Source organism: Rhipicephalus microplus, chromosome 3 (genome assembly GCF_043290135.1).
Source record: "Rhipicephalus microplus isolate Deutch F79 chromosome 3, USDA_Rmic, whole genome shotgun sequence".
Classification (NCBI taxonomy): Eukaryota; Metazoa; Arthropoda; class Arachnida; order Ixodida; family Ixodidae; genus Rhipicephalus; species Rhipicephalus microplus.
Genome location: NC_134702.1, coordinates 253,475,942 through 253,496,449, shown reverse-complemented (window position 1 = coordinate 253,496,449; position 20,508 = coordinate 253,475,942). Strand labels below are relative to the sequence as shown.

Sequence of the window (20,508 nt, the reverse complement as noted above, 5' to 3'; positions counted from 1 at the left end):
AAAAGAAGAAATTTTTTATGCTAAAAAACCTTGAGAATCCTGTTATATTTTTGGGTAGATCGTATTTGTTCACTGCATTGTTAGTGGGGCTACATGTAAGGCCCCGATCCCTCCGCCTCCGTTCGCAAAGACTGGTACCGCACCAATGCCATCATCGAGCTTCAATTCAATGATAGTTTCTTGTCACTGCCACGTCATCGGCACCGCCAACGCATGCAGCAGGCACCGCGTTTGCTCCACGTGCAAATAATCACTGGTGGTCGGAAACGTTCCGACTGTGAGTGTAACGCGCGGATACCACTCTCGTTTCAGGGCAGACCACCTGCCCATGCTCAACCCAGCTGAAGTACGCATGATCACACTTCGTGTACCATTATTGAGCGTCAGACATTTGATTCATGGTAGCGGCCCGTATGGCGTGAAGTAGCAGGTGGTAAATGCTCTGATAACGTGTTGAGCACCGTGCAGTGCCTGCCGCACAACGTGCATGACAACGCTGCTTTCGACGTACATCTCAAGCCCGGCTCGTTAATTAACAAGTCCTTCTACAAAAAAGGTCTCGTCAAGAGGGTCACGGGTTTTTTCGATGAGTTACGAGAAGATTCTCCATCATCGTTCACTTCGTGAAGATCATGGTATTTTTTATGAATGCCAGTGCACACGCTCACTCCTCGATAGTTGCCGTTGGTCCACCTCAGTTGAAGGAGAGTTTGTTATGCGATGCCCCATGACGGGTGTGTGTTGCGTCATACGTGTGTCCTAGTACTTCCTAGAAGATTCTATGGATGCCTTTTCCCCCTCTAATATTCACGCGTATTTTAAATTACTTCCTTCGTGCTCCTTCTCTGTGGCTCAAAGCAATAGCACCGCGAACTCACAGTGCATGTGTTGCACATCTTTTTTATTTATTCAATACTGCCGCTCACCCTTTGGCAGCCAAGGAAGAAGTAGTACAGTGCAGAGTTTGAACACAAAGTTTACACGTGACCAGTAACATGGTCCGCGGTACACAGGGAAGCAATAATGCAGTAAGCTTACAGATTGTCATGGCACATAAGCGCGTGCAATCAGTAACCCGACCCACGTTTAGCAAAGGCAACGCACCCAGCAAGGTCGCAGGGGCGCGTCTCCATTGGTTGCCTGCATACCGCCATGAACGAAGATGCGCTATCTCAAAACACCGTGCCTAAGAGCCAGCAGTACCACATGCCCCACAAGAGGTGATAATACTTTAGATCTTCTTCTAACATCAAGCCCGGATGACATAAAGCGCACAATAGTACTCCCCGGGTTTAGCGACCAGAACCTTATCCACAACTGCATATCTCTACCTCTGATGAAAAGGTCACCGACTGAAAAATTCATAACTGATTACAAACGAGGAAATTATGACGCTATCAACGACAAACTTGGTTCTTTTCTTGACAGTTTTCGCGGATCATATCAAACCCGCTCAGTAAACGCCAACTGGCAGATATTCAAAAACACGATACTTGACTTAGAAAAACAGTATACTCCAACCATTCGCGTAAAATCAGATTCCACAAATCATTGGTTCAACAAAGAACTTAAAAGTCTTTTAAATAAAAAGAAACGTTTTTATAGGACCGCCAATCAATGCGATAACCCTTTACCATGGGAAAAATATCACCTGTGCGCCAAAAAGTATCTTACAGAACTACAAAAAGCCAAACATAAATATTTTTCATGTGACCTACTATCTATCCTCCGCTCAAATCCCACTAAATTCTGGCGCATGCTCTCTCACAAAAATCAAAGTACCAACATGGATCTTCTAGACCTAGACGGGGAACCAATAGACGCAAAACACGTTGCCTCCGCTTTAAATGATTACTTTTCATCAGTATTTTCTACCCCTGACATTAAAGTCAAAACGAATACCTACCTATTCCCCCGGCGCTATATCCCCCGAAATAGCATTTAACCCTGAAGGAGTCGTTAAAATAATCACCGGTCTTGAGATATCTTCAGCGCCAGGTTCTGACCAAATAACCCCCAAACTTTTAGTTAACACCGTCACAGTGGTTAGTCAGATTCTTTGCCTCATCTTCATGCAGTCCCTTGAAACAAGCGAAATTCCAGAAGATTGGAAGATAGGCCGAATAGTAGCCGTCTTCAAAACAGGAGAGCGAACGAATCCAGCAAACTACCGCCCTATTTCCCTGACAAGCATTCCCTCTAAATTACTAGAACACATTATATCTTCTCACATCGCGACTCACCTTGAATCAATAAATTTCTTCTGTAATCACCAGCATGGTTTCCGAAAGCACTTCTCATGCGAGACCCAATCAGCCGAGTTTACCCACGACCTACTAAAAAGCATGGATGATAACCTGCAGATTGATGCCATATTCCTAGACTTTTCCAAAGCTTTTGATCGCGTACCACACAACTTATTACTTAGTAAAATGAATTCCCTTGGCATTGCACAGAATATTGTCTCCTGGGTTAAAGACTTCCTCTCCAACCGTAAACAATTCACCTCTGCTAATAATCATAACTCCTCTAAAGCTCACGTATCATCAGGCGTCCTTCAGGGTGCGGGCTTATCACCTCTTCTATTTTCAATATTCACAAACGACCTGCCAACAAACATTCAAACAAAACTTCGACTATTTGCAGATGACTGTGTCATATACTCCCCCATTCACAACTTTGAAAACAGTACTAAGCTACAGCAAGACCTCGACACAGTTGTGCTATGGTGCCAAGACTCATCATTGCCGTTAAATCTAACCAAATGCAAATCAATGTCATTTTCCCGTAAACGCACCACTGTTCATCATACCTACTTTATCAATGCGCTTCCTCTCGATTCGGCTTCGTCATACAGGTATCTCGGAGTGCACATGTACCCATCTCTTTCATTTGCACCGCACGTACAGTCCATCTGCTCAGACGCTCTGCGTACGCTCGGTTTTTTGCGCCGTAACCTCAAATCAGCATCTCCTGACGTTCAAAAACCAGCATACTTAACATACGTATGGCCAAAGCTCGAATACGCATCATCCATTTAGAATCCATCCCAGGCATACCTTGTTAGCGAACTAGCAGCAGTTCAAAACCGCACTGCCCGCTTTATAACCTCACAGTTATTCAGAGAAATCAGCGTCACCGCCCTAAAACAATCAATTGAACTGCCATCACTCGCGTCGCGCCGCCTCATCTCGCACCTATGCCTCCTCCACAGTTTCTTTTTCCGACCCCAATCAAGACACGAACTTTTACAGCCCGCAAACAGAACTTCTTCCCGCATTAACCATTCAAACCCCATTGCACGAATCAACGGCCGTACATCCGCAATGAACGACTCCTTTTTCCCCCAAGCAATAACACTTTGGAATCGCCTTCCCGACACCATTGTTGCCACACCTGACCGCACATCATTCCGCGCAAAATTGGAATCACACTTTGATTCCACCCATTAACCCGTGGCTGTAAATATATTCTACCAACGTACTGTATGTATAATTTGCTTGTGCCTAGTTGTTTGTACTCTAATTCCCAGCCAAAGCGTTTCTTTTGTGTGTGATTTGATTCATTTTTGTGGTCATTTTTGACCAAACTACCATATTAGAACAGTACTGTTTATAATAATTTGTTCAACTTGAATTATACACACTCACAGCGTGTTTTTTGCCCCCCCTTATGTAATGCCCTCGGGCCTTTAAGGATGCAATAAATGAAACAGTGAACACGACGGATGCACCCCACGTATCTCTACACAAGTGAACAAAAATTACTTCACCTGATTTCTGTTGTGAGTCACCGCATAGAAGGCTATCTGCCGCACGAACGTAAAAGACAAACGAAGGCTAGGCGATGCGCAAGAGTAGGAGGGAACTTGATTGATTTATTGATTGATTGATTGATGATGAGGCGAGCTTCGTGTGCAGGCTGTTCGAGGCACCAATGGCGGCTGTGCAACGCATGGAGGCTAACATCAAGGGGCTTCAAGGGGAGCTCAGGGCAGAACGGGAGCAGAAGATAGAATTCCAAAAACAGCTCGGAGCGTCGCGTGAGCGGGAGGAGCCTATTAGAGCAAATGAAGGGTTTGCTTGATTGATTGATATGGGGAGTTTAACGTCCTAAAACCACCATATCATTATGAGAGGCGCCGTAGTGGAGGGCTCCGGAAATTTCGGCCACCTGGGGTTCTTTAACGTGCACCCAAATCTAAGCACACGGGCCTTAAACATTTCCGCCTCCATCGGAAATGCAGCCGCCACAGGCGGGATTCGATCCCGCGACCTGCGGGTCAGCAGCCGAGAACCTTAGCCACTAGACCACCGCGACGGCGCAGGAGGAGGGAACTTATGATGCTGGCTGTGAACGGCTGGACCGGGTGCATCTGGCTGGCATTGATCAAATAGAAGAGGCGCTGCTAGACGTAAACTCTCTTTTGAGCGGTGTGTTTTTTGAGCGTTCCGGATCGACTGCGCAGATGAGTGTTTTTGCATGTTTTGAGCTTGTCTTTATAGTTATAAGGCAGCGGTTAAAATCGTCGTAGCACTTATTTTATGGTACAGCTTTTTCGGGGGCCAGTCACCAGGTATTTATTAGGGCGGGTTTGTGTGTTCGAATTTTTTGTTGTTTTTTTGTTTTGTCACCCCGTGGGGGAAGTGCGCGTACATTGAACACGCAGATTTTTGTAGTAGAGCTTCGACTTTCTTTTTTTTCGTAGTGCAAGGCTCGAGTTTAGTAATTATCGAGTATAGAGACAATTGGTGTCAGAAAGACATGGTTAAAAAGACTGTAAAGTTTTCAGGATATGGAGTGGGTTTGAAAGTGGACCCAAGCGTAGAAACGGATGGAGAAGAAGCTGACGCGAAGTGTAGGCAATGTGAGGTCGAGGAAAAAATAGAGAAAATGATGATTGCCCAGAGTGAACTGCTCATAAGAATCGCCGAGCTCGATACTGCGTTGGTGACAGAGCAAGAGAAAACGAGAGCAATGGGAGAAAGACTTAAGTCCACCGAGGAAGCACTAGCGAAGCTGAACAAAGGAGCGGCCTACGGAGAGAAATGTAGGGAACCGGCAACCAGAACGGTGCAGAAGGAAGAGCAAGCAAGTTTGGAAAAAACAGGTTCAGCAGGTTCGTCGCAAGGGCCAGCTTCAGCGAGGTAGTGGTGGGGCTGGGAGGGGACAAAGCAGCCAGCGTCACAGGTGCAAGTAGCCCCCAAGTGCAGGATGCTCCAGCTAAAAAGTCACAGCATGTGATAACCGCCGGGGACTCGAATGTAAATCGATGCACATAAGCCATCAAAGAGAGGGTAACAGGTGACAAGAGGATTGCAGTAGGGGCGTTCCCAGGACACAAGCTTGAAACAGTAATGAGGCAAGCGAGCGCAAAACTCAAAACTACAGCTGATAGACAAAACCTCGTGATAATATCAGGCGGTTTAAATGATGCCCTTAATGAAGATACAGCAGGAGTAGCAACCACACTGCCGAAAGGCGTCGATGACATGCGCGCCACTTCTCCTAAGGTACAGGTAGTGATATGCACGATACCGGAGGTACCGGTGCGTGATAGCAACCTTCAAAGAGCGGTTTTCAACGCAAACCAAGAGATATGGCGAATGAGTCGAGAGAAAGGCTTTGAGGTGGTGGAAATAAACAGAGAGGTGCATAGGTGGGTGGTTTTCAACGACACAGAATTCACTTCGATGGGCGGCTAGGTCATGAGGTGGGTTGGCGACTTGCAGGACGTGCAGTAGCTTTTTTGGGGGGTGCGCGAGCCCTTCGGGGTGCAGGATAGCTAGTATCGAGGAAACCAACCAGGCAGACTCTTCGACAGGTGGTATGGACAGATACGATTCCAAAGTGGCACCAATATCTAAGATAGGTAGAGTCCGGGGCATAAATACCCGTAGCCACGAGCACCGAGCCAATACAGACATAGGGTATATTAATATGCAGGTTGGTAGGAACAGGCTGAAGTGGGAAGATATAGAAGAACAGCTAAGAGAAGAGAGGCCGATGGTATACGGTTTTGTAGAAACACATCTCATAGACAAGGAACAACCTCCGAACAATCTGGACTACGCGTGGGAATATTGTAATAGAACAGAAGGCAGCAGAAAGGGGGGTGATATTGGGGTATTCATTCATAAAAGTACAGACTGGTAAAGGGTCAAGCAGGAGTGCAAGGAACATTTGTGGCTAAAAGGGAAAGTGTCAGGTCAAATGACACTCCTTGGTTTCGTGTACTTGTGGACAGGAGCAAAGGCCAGAGAGGAAAACCAGGCAATGGTAGAGTGTATATCAAAGGACATTCAGGAGTTAGGAAGGGAGTGCAAGATAAATATACTAGGAGACATGAATGCGCACATAGAAGATATAGATGGGTATACCGACCCGAAAGGCAAAATGATCATGCGTATGTGTGAAAGGCTTGATTTGTTCATTTGCAACAGTACCGAGTAGTGTGAAGGGCAAATAACATGGGAGGTAGGGAGGCTGCAGTCAATGATAGATTATGCACTGATGTCACATAGGATGTATGATAAGCTCAGGGGAATGCACGTAGATGAAGGTGGCTTCAGAAGTTTTGGTAGTGATCACAAACGAATCAAGCTAAGTTTTGGAAGAGCAGTGAAAGTAGGAAGGAGACAAGATGAGCAACTACAGAAAAATTTTTATCCAGAAAGGCAATTTGAAATAGCCACTAAACAAATTGAGAAAGTAATCACGGAGGATAATAAGACAGTGTGGACATACACAAATCTAATTACACTCTTTGAGCTAGAGCTTGCTGAGACGCGTGACAAGTCACCCCGGAAAAGAAGACACAAACCCAAAAGTTAGTGGGATAAGGAAGTTAAGAGAGCCATAGCAAAACGTCAGGAAGCCTCTAGGGAACACAGACAAGCAAAGCAGCGCAGCGGGTTGAACCGACAGATGATGTGGAAAGAAAATGGGAAACCTTTATAAGCTGTAGAAAGGATGCATTTCTTCTGATCAATGAAGAGATTAGAAGAAATGGAGCTCAGTGGCTGGCAGAAGTACATAAAAAAGATAGAAAGGCAGGTGCAAAAGTTTCGAACCATCTAAATTTCCTAAGAAATGAGACGAGCCAAGAGCAGAGTTTTATACCTACAGCCCAAGGTGCGAGGCTAGAAGGGGACGAAGCTATTGAATATATAAGAACAAGGGTGACAGAAAAATTTCAACAAAGAAGTACTTTAGGCACCACAATAGACAAGGACGAATCAAGTGGTGCAATGGTTCATTTTCACAACGAGAGTGGGAAAGGGCGGAGAAAAGGGTTCCTAGTAGTACATCAACAGGCCCAGATGGCATTCCGATTACGCTGATAAAGACATTAGGTCCGAAGTATAAGCAGGCTTTGAGAGAGGTAGTGAGCAAAATAATAACGCATGGTGAAGTTCTCGATGGATGGAAACTTAGCAGGATGAGCATGATCTATAAAGGAAAGGGGGACAAAGCTGACATGAACATCATCATCATCATCATCATCATCATCAGCCTGACTACGTCCACTGCAGGACAAAGGCCTCTCCCATGTTCCGCCAGTTAACCCGGTTCTGTGCTTGCTGCTGCCAATTTATACCCGCAAACTTCTTAATCTCATCTGCCCACCTAACCTTCTGTCTCCCCCTAACCCACTTCCCTTCTCTGGAAATCCAGTTAGGTACCCTTAATGACCAGCAGTTATCCTGTCTACGCACTACATTCTCGACCCATGTCCATTTCATCTTCTTTATTTCAACTATGATATCCTAAACCCCCGTTTGTCCCCTAATCCACACTGCTCTCTTCTTGTCTCTTAACGTTACACTTACCATTTGGTTTCCATTGCTCGCTGCGTCGTCCCCAATTCAAGCTGAACCCTCTTTGTAAGTCTCCACGTTTCTGCTCCGTAGCTAAGTACCGGCAGGATACAGCTGTTATATACCTTCCTCTTGAGGGATAGTGGCAATCTACCTGTCATAATTTGAGAGTGCTTGCCGAAAGCGCTCCACCCCATTCTTATTCTTCTGTTTCTTCAATCTCGTGGTTAGGCTCTGCGGTTACTACCTGCCCTAAGTTGACATAGTCTTTTAAAACTTCAAGTGCACCATTACCTATATCAAAGCGCTGCTCCTTTCCGAGGTTGTTGTACATTACTTTCATTTTCTGTAGATTAATTTTAAGACCCACCTTTCTGCTCTCCTTGTCTAACTCCGTAATCATGAGTTGCAACTCGTCCCCTGAGTTACTCAGCAATGCAATATCATCGGCGAAGCGCTTGTTACAAAGGTATTCTCCATTAACTCTTATCCCTAACTGTTTCTTTTCTAGGCTTCTGAAAACCTCCTGTAAGCACACGGTAAATAGCATTAGAGAGATTGCGTCCCCCTGCCTTACATCCTTCTTTATTGCTATTCTGTTGCTTTCTTTATGAACCACTATGGTTGTACTAACTACCGTCCTAAAACAGTGACATCAGTGGTCTACAGACTGGCGATGCAGATTATAAAGGAAAGACTGCAGGCATGGATAGAGGATGAGGGGGTGCTGAGAGAACTGCAGAATGGAATTCGGAAACACAGGAGGTTGGAAGACAATCTGTTCTCACTGACGCAGTGCATCGAAATAGCAGAAAAGGAACACAGGCCCCTGTGGCAAGCATTTTTGGATATCAAGGGAGCGTACGATAGCGTGGTTCAAGAGGAATTGTGGGGAATACTGGACCCACTAGGAGTGAAACATGTAGTCACTAATCTTTCAAAGAATATCTATAAAGGTAACAAGGTTGTTAAAAAGTGGGAAAAACAGGTATCCAAGCCTACAGAGGTAAAACGGGGGCTTAGACAGGGGTGTCCCCTGTCACCCTTATTATTCATGATGTACCTACAAGGATTAGAGGCCAAATTAGAGGGAAGTGGACTGGGCTTCAACCTTTCTTTAGCGAAACAAGGAAAACTCATTGATCAGGCACTACAATCATTAATGTACGCAGATGATATAGTGCTAATCGCCAACAACAAGGAAGATTTGCAGAGATTGATGGACACCTGCGGTAATGAGGGAGATAGGTTAGATTTTATATTCAGTAAGGAAAACTCAGCAGTCATGATTTTCAATAACAACGAAGGTAGTGAGCTTAAAATACAGGAGGTCACGCTAGAGATAACAGATAAATACAAATATCTGGGCGCATGGATAAGCAATGGGACCGAGTACCTGAGGGAACACAAAATATACGTGACGACTAAAGGTAACAGGAATGCAGCAGTGATGAATAATAGGGCACTGTGGAATTACAATAGGTATGATGTTGTGAGAGGAACATGTGAAGGGGTCATGGTTCCTGGGCTGACGTTCGGCTATGCGGTCTTGTGCATGAGATCAGAAGTTCAAGCAAGATTAGAAATTAAGCAACGTGGAATAGGTAGGCTTGCTTTAGGAGCTCACGGGAATACACCAAATCAGGGAGTACAAAGTGATATGGGATGGACATCATTTGAGGGCAGGGAAGCTAGCAGCAAGATAAAATTTGAGAAGCGATTGAGAGAAATGGGGGAGGAGCGTTAGGCTAGGAAGGTTTTCAGCTACTTGTACATGAAGAATGTCGATACAAAGTAAAGGAAGCAAACCAGGAAGTTGACTGGTAAATACTTAGAAAACAGCAGGTGGCCAAACCAAAAAGAACTATCAGTTAAGAAGAAAGTGAAGGAAATGGAGACTGACATGTAGAAAATGGGCATGATTAAGAAGTCCGCACTACAGATCTATCGAACTTTTAAGCAGGAAATTGCCAAGGAAAGGATCTATGATAACACTCGGGGTAATTCTCTACTGTTTGAGGTAAGGACGGGAGTACTGCGAACCAAGACATATCGGGCCAAATACGAAGGGGTAGACACAGTATGCAGTGCGTGTGGAGAGGAAGAAGAAACTGCCGAACACTTGATAATGTTCTGTAAAGGGCTTCATCCCATAGTTCAGGATGATAGCGCAGTGTTTTTCAAAGCACTGGGGTTTAGGGACCGGGAGAGCAAAATAGACTTTAAGCGGGTTGACTTAACTAGAAGGAGGTTATTTGATTGGTGGCTTGAGTCAAGGCACGAGTGAAAATTAAACCCTTCACGGCAAAGTACGAATCCTCAAACTCACTTTTTAAAGAAAAAAAATCTAGTTTTTGGTTTATTAAGTATTACGGCTTGGTGGCACTAGCCACCGCCCAATCTGAAGGGTACAGACATACCCATCCATCCATCCATCCATCCATCCATCCATCCATCCATCCATCCATCCATCCATCCATCCATCCATCCATCCATCCATCCATCCATCCATCCATCCATCCATCCATCCATCCATCCATCCATCCATCCATCCATCCATCCATCCATGTCACCTGTGGTACCTATGTGCGCACTGCTGCACGTGGTATACGTATATGTGCCACTCGTGTCTCGAGTGAAGTGTTTAATACATTCGCGAGAAGATATTTATGTAACTCATGACCAAACACTCATAATTCGCAAACTTTTTTACGCTTTCCTTCTAATTTTGGACTACGGCAATTTAAGGCTATAACAGGAGCACCTAAGCCTAGGCGGTGACATGGATATGTGAATGAATGGATGGGCAGAAGAATGAATAGATTGAAATGCTCAAAGCCTTTGCAGTTTACTAAGAAAGCTCCCGCATTTAAAACCTAACATCGATGTCACGATGATGGAAAAATTCCGCTGAGAATGTCCACGTAATTCATACTGCAGTAAAATATAATAATTATGCACTTTCTACCACTTATATTATAATTTCAGTATGGTGTTTTGTTGAGTTTAATTTACACGTGGGTCCGAGTGCGGTATCCACTGTAGGTTGGGTAGCTCTTCCTACAGATAATAAGACGTTATACTTCACCTGCCGACCGAGAAGGCGTCGCCTTCATTACCAGAACAGTTTTTTAAACATATTTCGTTTCTCAGATGGAAGATTTGATGATCTACATTGGAGGCCATGTCGACATGTGGTTGGGCTTTGCACTCATCGGAGTCTGCGGAGCCATACTAGACCTTGCTGTGAAGTGTTCCAAGTGGTTTAGCCGGTAAGTACAGATGCTGCTGCGCGCAATTCATTCCAAAAATATCTCATGCAATCAGCCACGAGTACCCATGCAGTGCGAAGCTAACCACAAGCGTATGATTTATAATGCCACACACTGAATGGAAATACTTCAAAATGAGTAAACTGATTCTCTCTTGTGTATTTAAATTTACCAAGTACAGTCGAGGTAAACGTTTACTGTCACGTTAATCTCGCTTTGACTGTAGATATGTTAGTACTTTTTCGACCCATTACAGGTAAAATAGCAAGCCAGGGTGAGGTTTTCAAACCTTTAGAAAGTTTTTCTAATGATATTTGACGGTTTTTCTTTATTCGAGAGTTCCATGTGGCAGAAATGATATTATATATTTATTTCCGTAAATAAGTTATTGCGGCTATTTCTGTTGATAATGGAAAAACTAAGGTTGCGATTGCACCATAACTTTTTATTCACCACCAATGAGCGCGTTGTCAATGAAATCTTTAGATAAGCTTATACACAAACGCATACATATCTTATGTAGAATTAAACACTACATAAACCGTCTACATGATAAACTTAAAAAAACACTTGAGCATCTCGGAGAAGAACACAACGCGAAAGGCTAATTAGGCTTCGTGATTATCTCATTCCTAATCGCTAGCCTGACTTTGGTTCTGGTTGCGTGCATCAACCGTGCCGCTCTGAAACGAACGAGTATGAGCGTGAGATCGGAATTGTCAAACTATCAATGCCTACTGCAAGTGCACTTGTTAGTGTCAACTACGCCATCATTCTTCATTTTTGGATCAGCGAAGAGCCGACCTAAACATCCATAGGTCAACAGGAGAGCACGCGCTATTGATCACCTTGAGGAAGATTCTACGCTTCTGTCATACAAACTAAATGCGCTCAAAACACTTGTAGAACTGTATTACGGGCGCATTTTTTTGTGACAAGATTTGATATATAGCTTAGCTTTGTGTTTGAACACCTCCTTGTCACGCGGAAATTTTAGAATTGGTTCAATATTGTGTTTAATTTTTTTTATTATCAATTCAACACAAAACTTCATTATGCCGGGGTGCACCACAGCTCCGCTGACGCATTTACTTCATGGCTATGACGTTCCGAAATATATACGATGATGAGTAGGGTGAAGCGCCGTCAGCACGACCTTGCTTCCGTCCGTCCGTTCGTTCTTGCTTCCGTCTGTTCGCGTGAACATCCGTGCGTTCGTTCATCTGTCGGTGCGTCCCTCCATCCATCCGTCCGTCCGTCTTCCAGTTTGTCTGTTCGTCCGTCCGTGCGTCCATCTAGAGAATGCTCCATGTACCGCTATTACGCATCTCGCATCCCTTGTGGCACATACCGGCTCCGCTTCGCACGTACAGCCATCCATCCGTCTGTCTGCTAGTCTGTCTGTCCGTCCGTCCATGTGTCCATCTACACCCCAAGTACCGCCTCCTTCCATCTCGCACCCCGGTTACTACGTACGACAGCGACGGAGCATGTACAGACCCACACCCTAAGGAGCTTCGCCACCAAAAAATCACAGCATATTCATGGGGTGAATAAAAATGAGTTGGGCGAAGCATTCATTCGTACATCGGTCCGTCCATGCTCCCAATCATGTTGCAGAATGCAGACGGCACGCGGGTAACACCGACGAGAGGCTAGCCAAAGAAGCCGAGCGCAAGCGCCTTCAACGTACCCGCCACTATGCTCCGTTCATGCTCCACCAACTATTCGCCACGTACGGCGACTATCCAGGAGTCAGAGAGGTACTCGTTTTGAAATTTCGCGCAGTTGCCGATCGGGGAGTAGCGGCAGAATAACACCATCTAGGAAATTAGAGGAAAGTTGGCCATTCATTTTTTTGCCGTCTTTTCTTTCTGGTCTCTTGTTCTCTCGGGTAATTGTGAGTAGTCACAAGGTTAGACAATATGGAGCTTCGCCCCCAAAATTAAAAAGAAAATGATTTGCAGCAGGGTGTTGCTTAATCATCTCGATTCTAACACTGCATATTTTATACTTTGCACTCGTCCACAGCCGTATCACATACTGAAATCAATCATGGGGCGCGACATACAAAACTTATCTTCAAACAGTATCCATATTTCAGAAAGGAGCTCTGAGAATAATCATCTGCTCACGTTGTGATCAACCCAGTTTACCTCTGCATACAAAATTGAAAATCTTGCCCTGTGATGGGATTAGAGAATTCAAAATCGCCACTTGTGTTACAATATTGTTAAAAACAACCAACAATTTTCTAAGTCTTAACTGAACTTCCTCTCGATTGACTAGAAATCAACCATACAAAATTTTTCTTCTTACTATAACCAGGAATACTTACGGGCAACGCTCGCTATAGTTTTCTGAACCAAGAGTATGCAGTAAGCTACCAGAAAAGTAAAAAAAACAATTACAAAAACAAACACTGTCTAAAATTATGTACGTAGTCTAAACAGTGTTCCTTCACTGTAAAAAATCATGATATCAATATTTATTGGTCATTAGTTTGCAGAAACCTGCTAATAAAGCCATGCCTTGGGGTTGACCGTGAAAAATTCAACTTTTTATATAAATGCATAAAATACGTTGTTTACTGGTTTTAACAAGCTTATTCAGAACTGTAACTGTGCATTTGCCAATAATTTGTTTCTTCTGTACGCTCGTGAACTTGACAAATACTTCATGAGTATATCCATACGTATTCCTGTCCCGCCCTCTTCTTCATGAAAGTGTTATTTTGTTTATTTTTACATTGGACCCAGAACTACACTTTTACTATGGATCCAACCAGTTTTGGTGTTTCTGTAATTTCCATGATTTTACAGAGATCTGTACAATAGCAGAGACAAACATGGCATTAATACAAGAACTGGCAGTAACGCAGATAACTTCTTACCACTATTGAAACCTGAAGCCAGAAAAGCTTCGAAGGAAGTGCAAAACGGCAAAGCTGCTGGTGAGGATATCGTGATATCATACATGCTGAAAGGTGAATAGATTGAGTTAGAAAAATATTGCCAGATCCCACGTACATTGGGAATTGATGATATGCGAAGCACGAATAAGAAAGCTAGATATGTCACTTTAAAATCAGCACAACGTGACGAGAAGGAGGTAAAGCATGCCGGACATGATTTCCGTGTCATGATTATCATCTTTGAATGTGTCGTTTTCCTTCGTAATCTACTCGCGTCACGTTATACCAAATTTAGTATATGTGGAGCTTGCGAAACAGCCTCAAGCAAGCTATTAGGGTGGTATGTTGTCATGTTCTTACATGACACGCGTGTCAGCATTATCATGTTGCGCCAGTCATTAATTTTGTCATCCATTGACGTTACGTAGCACCAAATTTGGTATATGTGGAGCTACCCAAACGGCCGCGAGCGCATCATGAAGGGCCCAATATACTCCGTTGTAGCGTTGACGCGCACGCACGCTGGGCAAAGCAACGCTACGTCAGCAAAACACGAGCACTCTATATTCTGACGTCAAACGCGACCGATGCGACCAGAGTCCTTCAGCGCGGCCCGACGGTAACCAGCGTGAAATTCGTACCGGTGCGTTATCCAGACAACATTGCGTCTCTATCTTTTACAGACGGAGGGACGCTGGACGCGATGAAACGCGCATGCGTCAAATCAACGCAGCGCAGCGCGCGCCTGCGAGTATATGGCAGGACCGGTGCGCCGGCGTGACACCACGAACTGAACGCTTGCGAGCACGCGCACCACGTCACGTCGAAACGTATTGGCGCCTTGGCTGTAGCAGGTAGTCATGTTCTCACATGACACGCATCTCAAGACTATCATGTTTGCACCAGTCACATACCTGCTTCATTCATTGACGTCACGTAATACCAAATTTGGCATATGTGAAGCTAGCGAAACAGCCGCGAGCGCATCATGAGTTTGGCATGTCGCCATGTTGTTACATGACACGCATATCGTGATTATCATGTTTGTATGTGTTATTTACCGATGTCGCCCGTTCGCGTCGCGTAATACCGAGTTCGGTACATGTGAAGCTAGCAAAACAGCCGCGAGGGCATCATGAGCGTAGCATGTAGTCATGTTCTAACATGACACGCAACTTATGTTCATCATGTTTGCATCAGTATCATACCTTCGTCATCCATTCACGTCCCGTAATACCAAATTTAGAATAAGTGAAGCTAGCAAAATGGCCGCGAGTGCATCATGAGCGTGGCATGTAGTCATGTTGTTACATGACACGCATGTCATGATTTTCATGTTAGAGTGTGTCGCTTGTGTTCGCCATGCGATCTTGTCATACCATGCCAGTTTTGCAACATGCCATGTGAACGAAACAACCGCAAGAACTGCAAGACCACGAAATGTATATCATGACATTCATGACATACATGTCAAGATTTTCATGTCATGACTAGTCGAATACGTTCTTAATACAGTCATGTTATGCCATAAAGAGTTTGATATCAATTCCATTATCTAAACGGCAAGAGAGCTAAAAGTCGCACGCGGCTAGATAGATAGGTAGATACGCTCGAAGTCGCCGAAGTTCACTGAAAAATGCTTCGCATTTAAAACTGGCCACCGTGTTTACGAAGTGTCTCCTGATCGGTAGGGTACTAGAATCATGGAAGCATGCTATCACCTAAATTCATGAAAAAGTGAATGATAAGGACTTAAATAAATACAGGCCGATGAGCTTGCTCGCTGTCGTATACAAGATATTTTCGACAGTTATTCTGAACAGAATTATTGCCTTTGAATTCAATCAACCAAATGATTAAGCAGGATTTTGTACTGGCCACTGAACAATCAACCACATTCATGCCATGACTTACGTCATAGACAAATGCCCAGAATTCACCCAAACACCATACTTAGCCTTACGAGAAGGAATTTTATCCAGTAGATACATCAGCAGTCATACAGACACTGCGCAATCAGGGCGTCGAGGGTGCACATATGAATATCCTGGAAAAAATTTATAATGAAAAAAGGGTGTAAGACAAAGTGATGTGGTCCGCCTAATGCTATTTACCGCGTGCTTGCAGGAGGTGTTCGAAACTTGCGAAGAGTTAGAGATACGATTGAATGAGGAGTACCCTTATAAATTGAGCTTCGCTGATGACATTGCAGTGCTGGGAAACTAATAGACAGAATTGCAAATAGTGAATACAGAATTGGAGAAGGACATCAAAAAGGCTGGTCTCAAAATTAACCCGCAGGAAATCAAAATATTGTACAACAACATCAGAAGAAAATAACGCTTCGAGATGGGTAGGTGTGAGTTCGACATGTAAAGGAGTATGTATGCTTAAGACAGAAAGCAACCGTGGAGCCGAACCACGACATTGAAGTAACTAGAAGAATAAGAATCAGCTGGAGCACATTCGTCAAGTGTTCTCAAATCATTACTGGTAGATTTACTCGTAGATCACTCAAGATGTAGGTGTATAACAGCTGCATCTTACCGCTAGTTACATGAGAATCAGAAACCTGGAGGATTAGAAAGAGAGTTCAACATAAGTTGAGGACGACGCAGTGAGCAATGAAAAGGAAATTGATAGGTGTAACCCTAAGGGACAAGAAGAGAGCAGTGTGTATCAGGGAACAAACAGATGTTAGGGACAGGATAGTCAAAATGAATAATAAATCACAGCATATCCACGGAGTAAATGATGATGAATGTGGCGAAGCAGCCGCGAGTGCGTCCATGCTTCAGTCCGTCCATTCGTTCATGCTTCCACTTATCCGTGCGTCCGTCCATGCTTCCATCCGTGCGTGCGTTTGTTCGTTCGCCCATCAGTCTGTGCATCCGTCCGTACGACCGTCGGTTTGTGCTGCGTCCGTGCATCCATCCGTGTGACCGTTGGTCTGTCCGTGCAGCCACACGTCCGTCCGCGCGTACGTCCGCCCATGTGTCCGTACGTTCGTCCATCTGTCAGTGCGCCTGTAAATTCATCCATCTGCCCGCCTATGCGTGCGTTCGTGTGTCCGTCCATCCGTGTATCTGTTCACGCGTCTGTCCATCCGTGCGTACATCTGTCCGTTCATCCAGTGAACACTCCAATTACCACTATCTCGCATTTTTTATCATATAATAATTATATACAAGAGCCGCCATCCAGCGGACATTCCAAGGACTAAACGAGAGGTGGCTACTTACTTTTACTATATACTCCATTTCATACAAAAAGTGCAGCGCTGTCGAGGCTAGCGAGACTTCTTGCAATGAATGCGTTCGTACTAAGAAATATTACACTAACTTTTTTTTCATCTGAGGCATGATTTTGTTTCATGTTTGGTCTTAATAACAAATAAACATGCTTTGGTAATACAGCCGCCTATAAGTTGTTTTGAATCACATGGCGTCTCATTTTTCGCACCTCTAATTGATGTTTTATTTGTCGCCTTTGGCGAAGTTGAGCGAGCGTGTTCGCGCTTGTCTCGTACGGGCATTTACAACGATGAAAGCCAAGCACGAGACGCACGTAGTCACACACCTTGCTGACTACACTTCTTGCATAGACTCCACAGCGCTGAACCTGATGGATGAAACGCAGTACCTTACTACAACTACTACTGCATACACGGAGGACGCACGAAATTGTCGTGAACAGGGAAGGTAGCGCAAACACAACATGATTGCTGGTCATTAGGCACTTTTATCTGACCGATTTTGCGATTCATTCCTTGTTCCGCTCAAATGCTCAACGTTACTGGAGCGCAACGCACGTTCTTGGTTTTATCCAAAGTTCGTTCTGTCAGCGCAATCGTGACGCGACCTGTGCAGGAAAGTTGATGTATAAGAATATTATAAAAGTTGATGTATATGAAAATAAAAAAAATGTTCTTATCTTGCAGCAAGATAGATATCGTGCATTTGAATAGTGTGGAGTCATTTACTGTTTTACGAAGAGGCATTGTTTAAAATTTTTTATCAGCTTCACTTAGAGCTGAACTGCAATGGAAGCCTTCAAGTCAGCCCAAAGGCGTTTCAAGCGCCCTGCAATGAGGTAGTACGTTCACCGCGTAGCCCTGTTGCAAATGAAACAAAAGATTGTTTCTGAAAACTTTTGCTGTTAAAAAAATTCTTATTATTATGTATATATTATCTCACTTACTAGCAAAAACTTGCAGAGTCTTTTAGCTGAAAGTACAAAAGCAGCAGCTTGAGACGCTCTTTTATGACCCGGGGTGTCAGCTCTCGGTGTATCGCTGCGCAGAACGTTACCCACATTCCTGGATTTACAAAGCGATTGGCTTCGACGACTTCTCGGAAAGGCACTAGTTCTTGCGTGTCCTGAAGTGCCGTTGCTGCTTGCGCGTATGCCGAGCAAACACTGCATTTGCCGAGAAGCGCGGACTTGCGGCACAAGAGGCTGCAAATTTGGTCGTTTCTCCTCGCGCAACGTTATCAATCGCTCGCTATGACGTTTCGCTCACACGCTTAGTGTCTGACTGTCTAGCACATGCGCAGTGGCACAACCACTGGCTCGATGAGTTGAGCGGGAGCAAATATCGCTTAAATAAGAGTGCCTATTATGGACCACTGACTGTATTTCAAGAGTAGGCAAGTGGGTTAGAGGAGACATGAAGTTAGGTGGGCGAATGAGATCAGGAAGTTTGCTATATAAAGTGGTAGCAGCAGCACAAGATTGAGTTGGTGTTTTTCATAAATGTTTTCCTTTGTATTTCAGTAACACCCTGTCTGTCGAACTTCTGGTGGAGCCACCTTACAAGAATGCTGACCGGGATTCCGTCGAAAAGAAAGGAGAACTGTCTATTTTCCATCTAGGTGTTTCAGAATGAGGGCAGATGGTGTTACCATTGTAAAAGACCTCATCAAATTTACTCACTCTGTCGCGAAAACAACGAATTCTAATAAACGGCTGCACTTTGTCCTGAGTGAGCCCATGTTCCTTAAATAAACGTTTTGTTAGTGAACTTCCTAATGATAATCATACAATGTCTGTGTGCTCGTGTCACTCATTGGACTGTTACATTAAAAATGTGTGAACTTGGGCGCGTTGGTACATGTTCATAGCAGAAAGCAGAAGGATACAGTGAAGTTGAGAGTATTTGCTGCACACACACACACACATGTATGTATATATATATATAATCATGTTTTAACACAACAGAAGCATTATAAATATTTATGCAATATTTATTTCCCAACAGTTTTGGAACAAGTCTTCCCTTCGTCAGGAAATGAGAATAACGAACCTCGAGGTTCAAACTTGTTTGCTGGCGCGTTCCTCTCGCCTTGAAATATATTTCTGAGAGTGATAGTGATGACATATTTATGATATTAAACCACGTTGAGGAAATTCTCCAATTCATAGGGCATTTCAAGAAGCTCCACCCATCAAATAAATCAACGCACAAAACTTTCATTACTACACTCTAAAAAAAGAGCGAGTAAAAAGGGTGTCTTTTTTTCCCACAACAATCATCGTCATCTATACAGCGTTCCATTCTTGCGCTATCACCCCACGCCTGGTACATTCCGGTCATGATCGACATGCCCAGTATCAGGGTTACATTGCATTCTTGATAGGAAAGTGGCCAGCGCCGAGTTTCCAAGGAAGGAAGCGCATGCAAGCCTGACGACGATTATTGTTGTGGGACAAAAAGACACCCTTTTTACTCGATATTTTTTTAGAGTGTAACAATATTCTTTTGAATGTCACAGTATTGGTCGAAAATTACTACCTGTCAAAACCTTTACAAGAAGGCTACAGATCGTCAAATGTACCTACATTTTAGCAGCAGCCATCCAAAGCATTGCAAATGGGTATTGCATATTCTCAGGCCTACCGGTATCGAAGAATATGCGCCGTTATACTGGAATTTGACAGACACTCAGAACTCGTAAAGCATTCCTTATCGTCACAAAATTATCTCGAAGACAATATTGACGACGCCATTAAAAGTGCTTGCAACGTGAACCAGAATGACATCATTAAGAGGCGAAACAGAGTATTTAAAACAAGTCTTTTAACATACGTGCACTAACTTAATCTTCATGGGTGCAACGAGTCAACAACATACTTTTCCACCATTTCAACATGATCAGGCAAAGCTAATGACCGACTTCTAATTTTGCAGATCCATCTCACATGGTGTACCGGAGAGATAAGACCTTGTGGGACATTTTTTCAGAGCGAAAACAAATTGGTTTCATTCCTGCGAAAAAAGCTCATTGCAAGGTATGCCCACAGATAGTGACAACACGAGAAATAAAAGCGAAGTACTTGGATTTCAAACTCAGCATAACTGAAAACCTTAAATGTGACTCCAGTAACATGGTATATACATGCAACAGTGAAACGTCTGAGGACAAAAATATATAGGCCAAACGGATTCGCCACTTCGGCTGTGGTTCAATAATAACCGGAATCACGCCGCTTCGCTGCCAAA

General features: G+C 44.0%; 1 protein-coding gene across 4 annotated transcripts in view; it reads left to right on the top strand.

Moving 5' to 3' along the window:
• LOC119159444 (uncharacterized) overlaps positions 1 to 18,985 on the top strand; it is a 633,480-nt gene extending 614,495 nt beyond the window's left edge. For all 4 annotated transcript variants that reach the window (XR_012894521.1, XM_075890909.1, XM_075890908.1 and 1 more), the window contains 2 exons: positions 10,974 to 11,092; positions 18,783 to 18,985. Coding sequence is in view for 3 of the 4 variants with exons in the window: in XM_075890909.1 (XP_075747024.1) it covers positions 10,974 to 11,092; positions 18,783 to 18,894 (231 nt within the window). In the remaining variant the exon portion in view is untranslated. The remainder of the gene's footprint in view (positions 1 to 10,973; positions 11,093 to 18,782) is intronic.
• Positions 18,986 to 20,508: the final 1,523 nt, after the last annotated feature.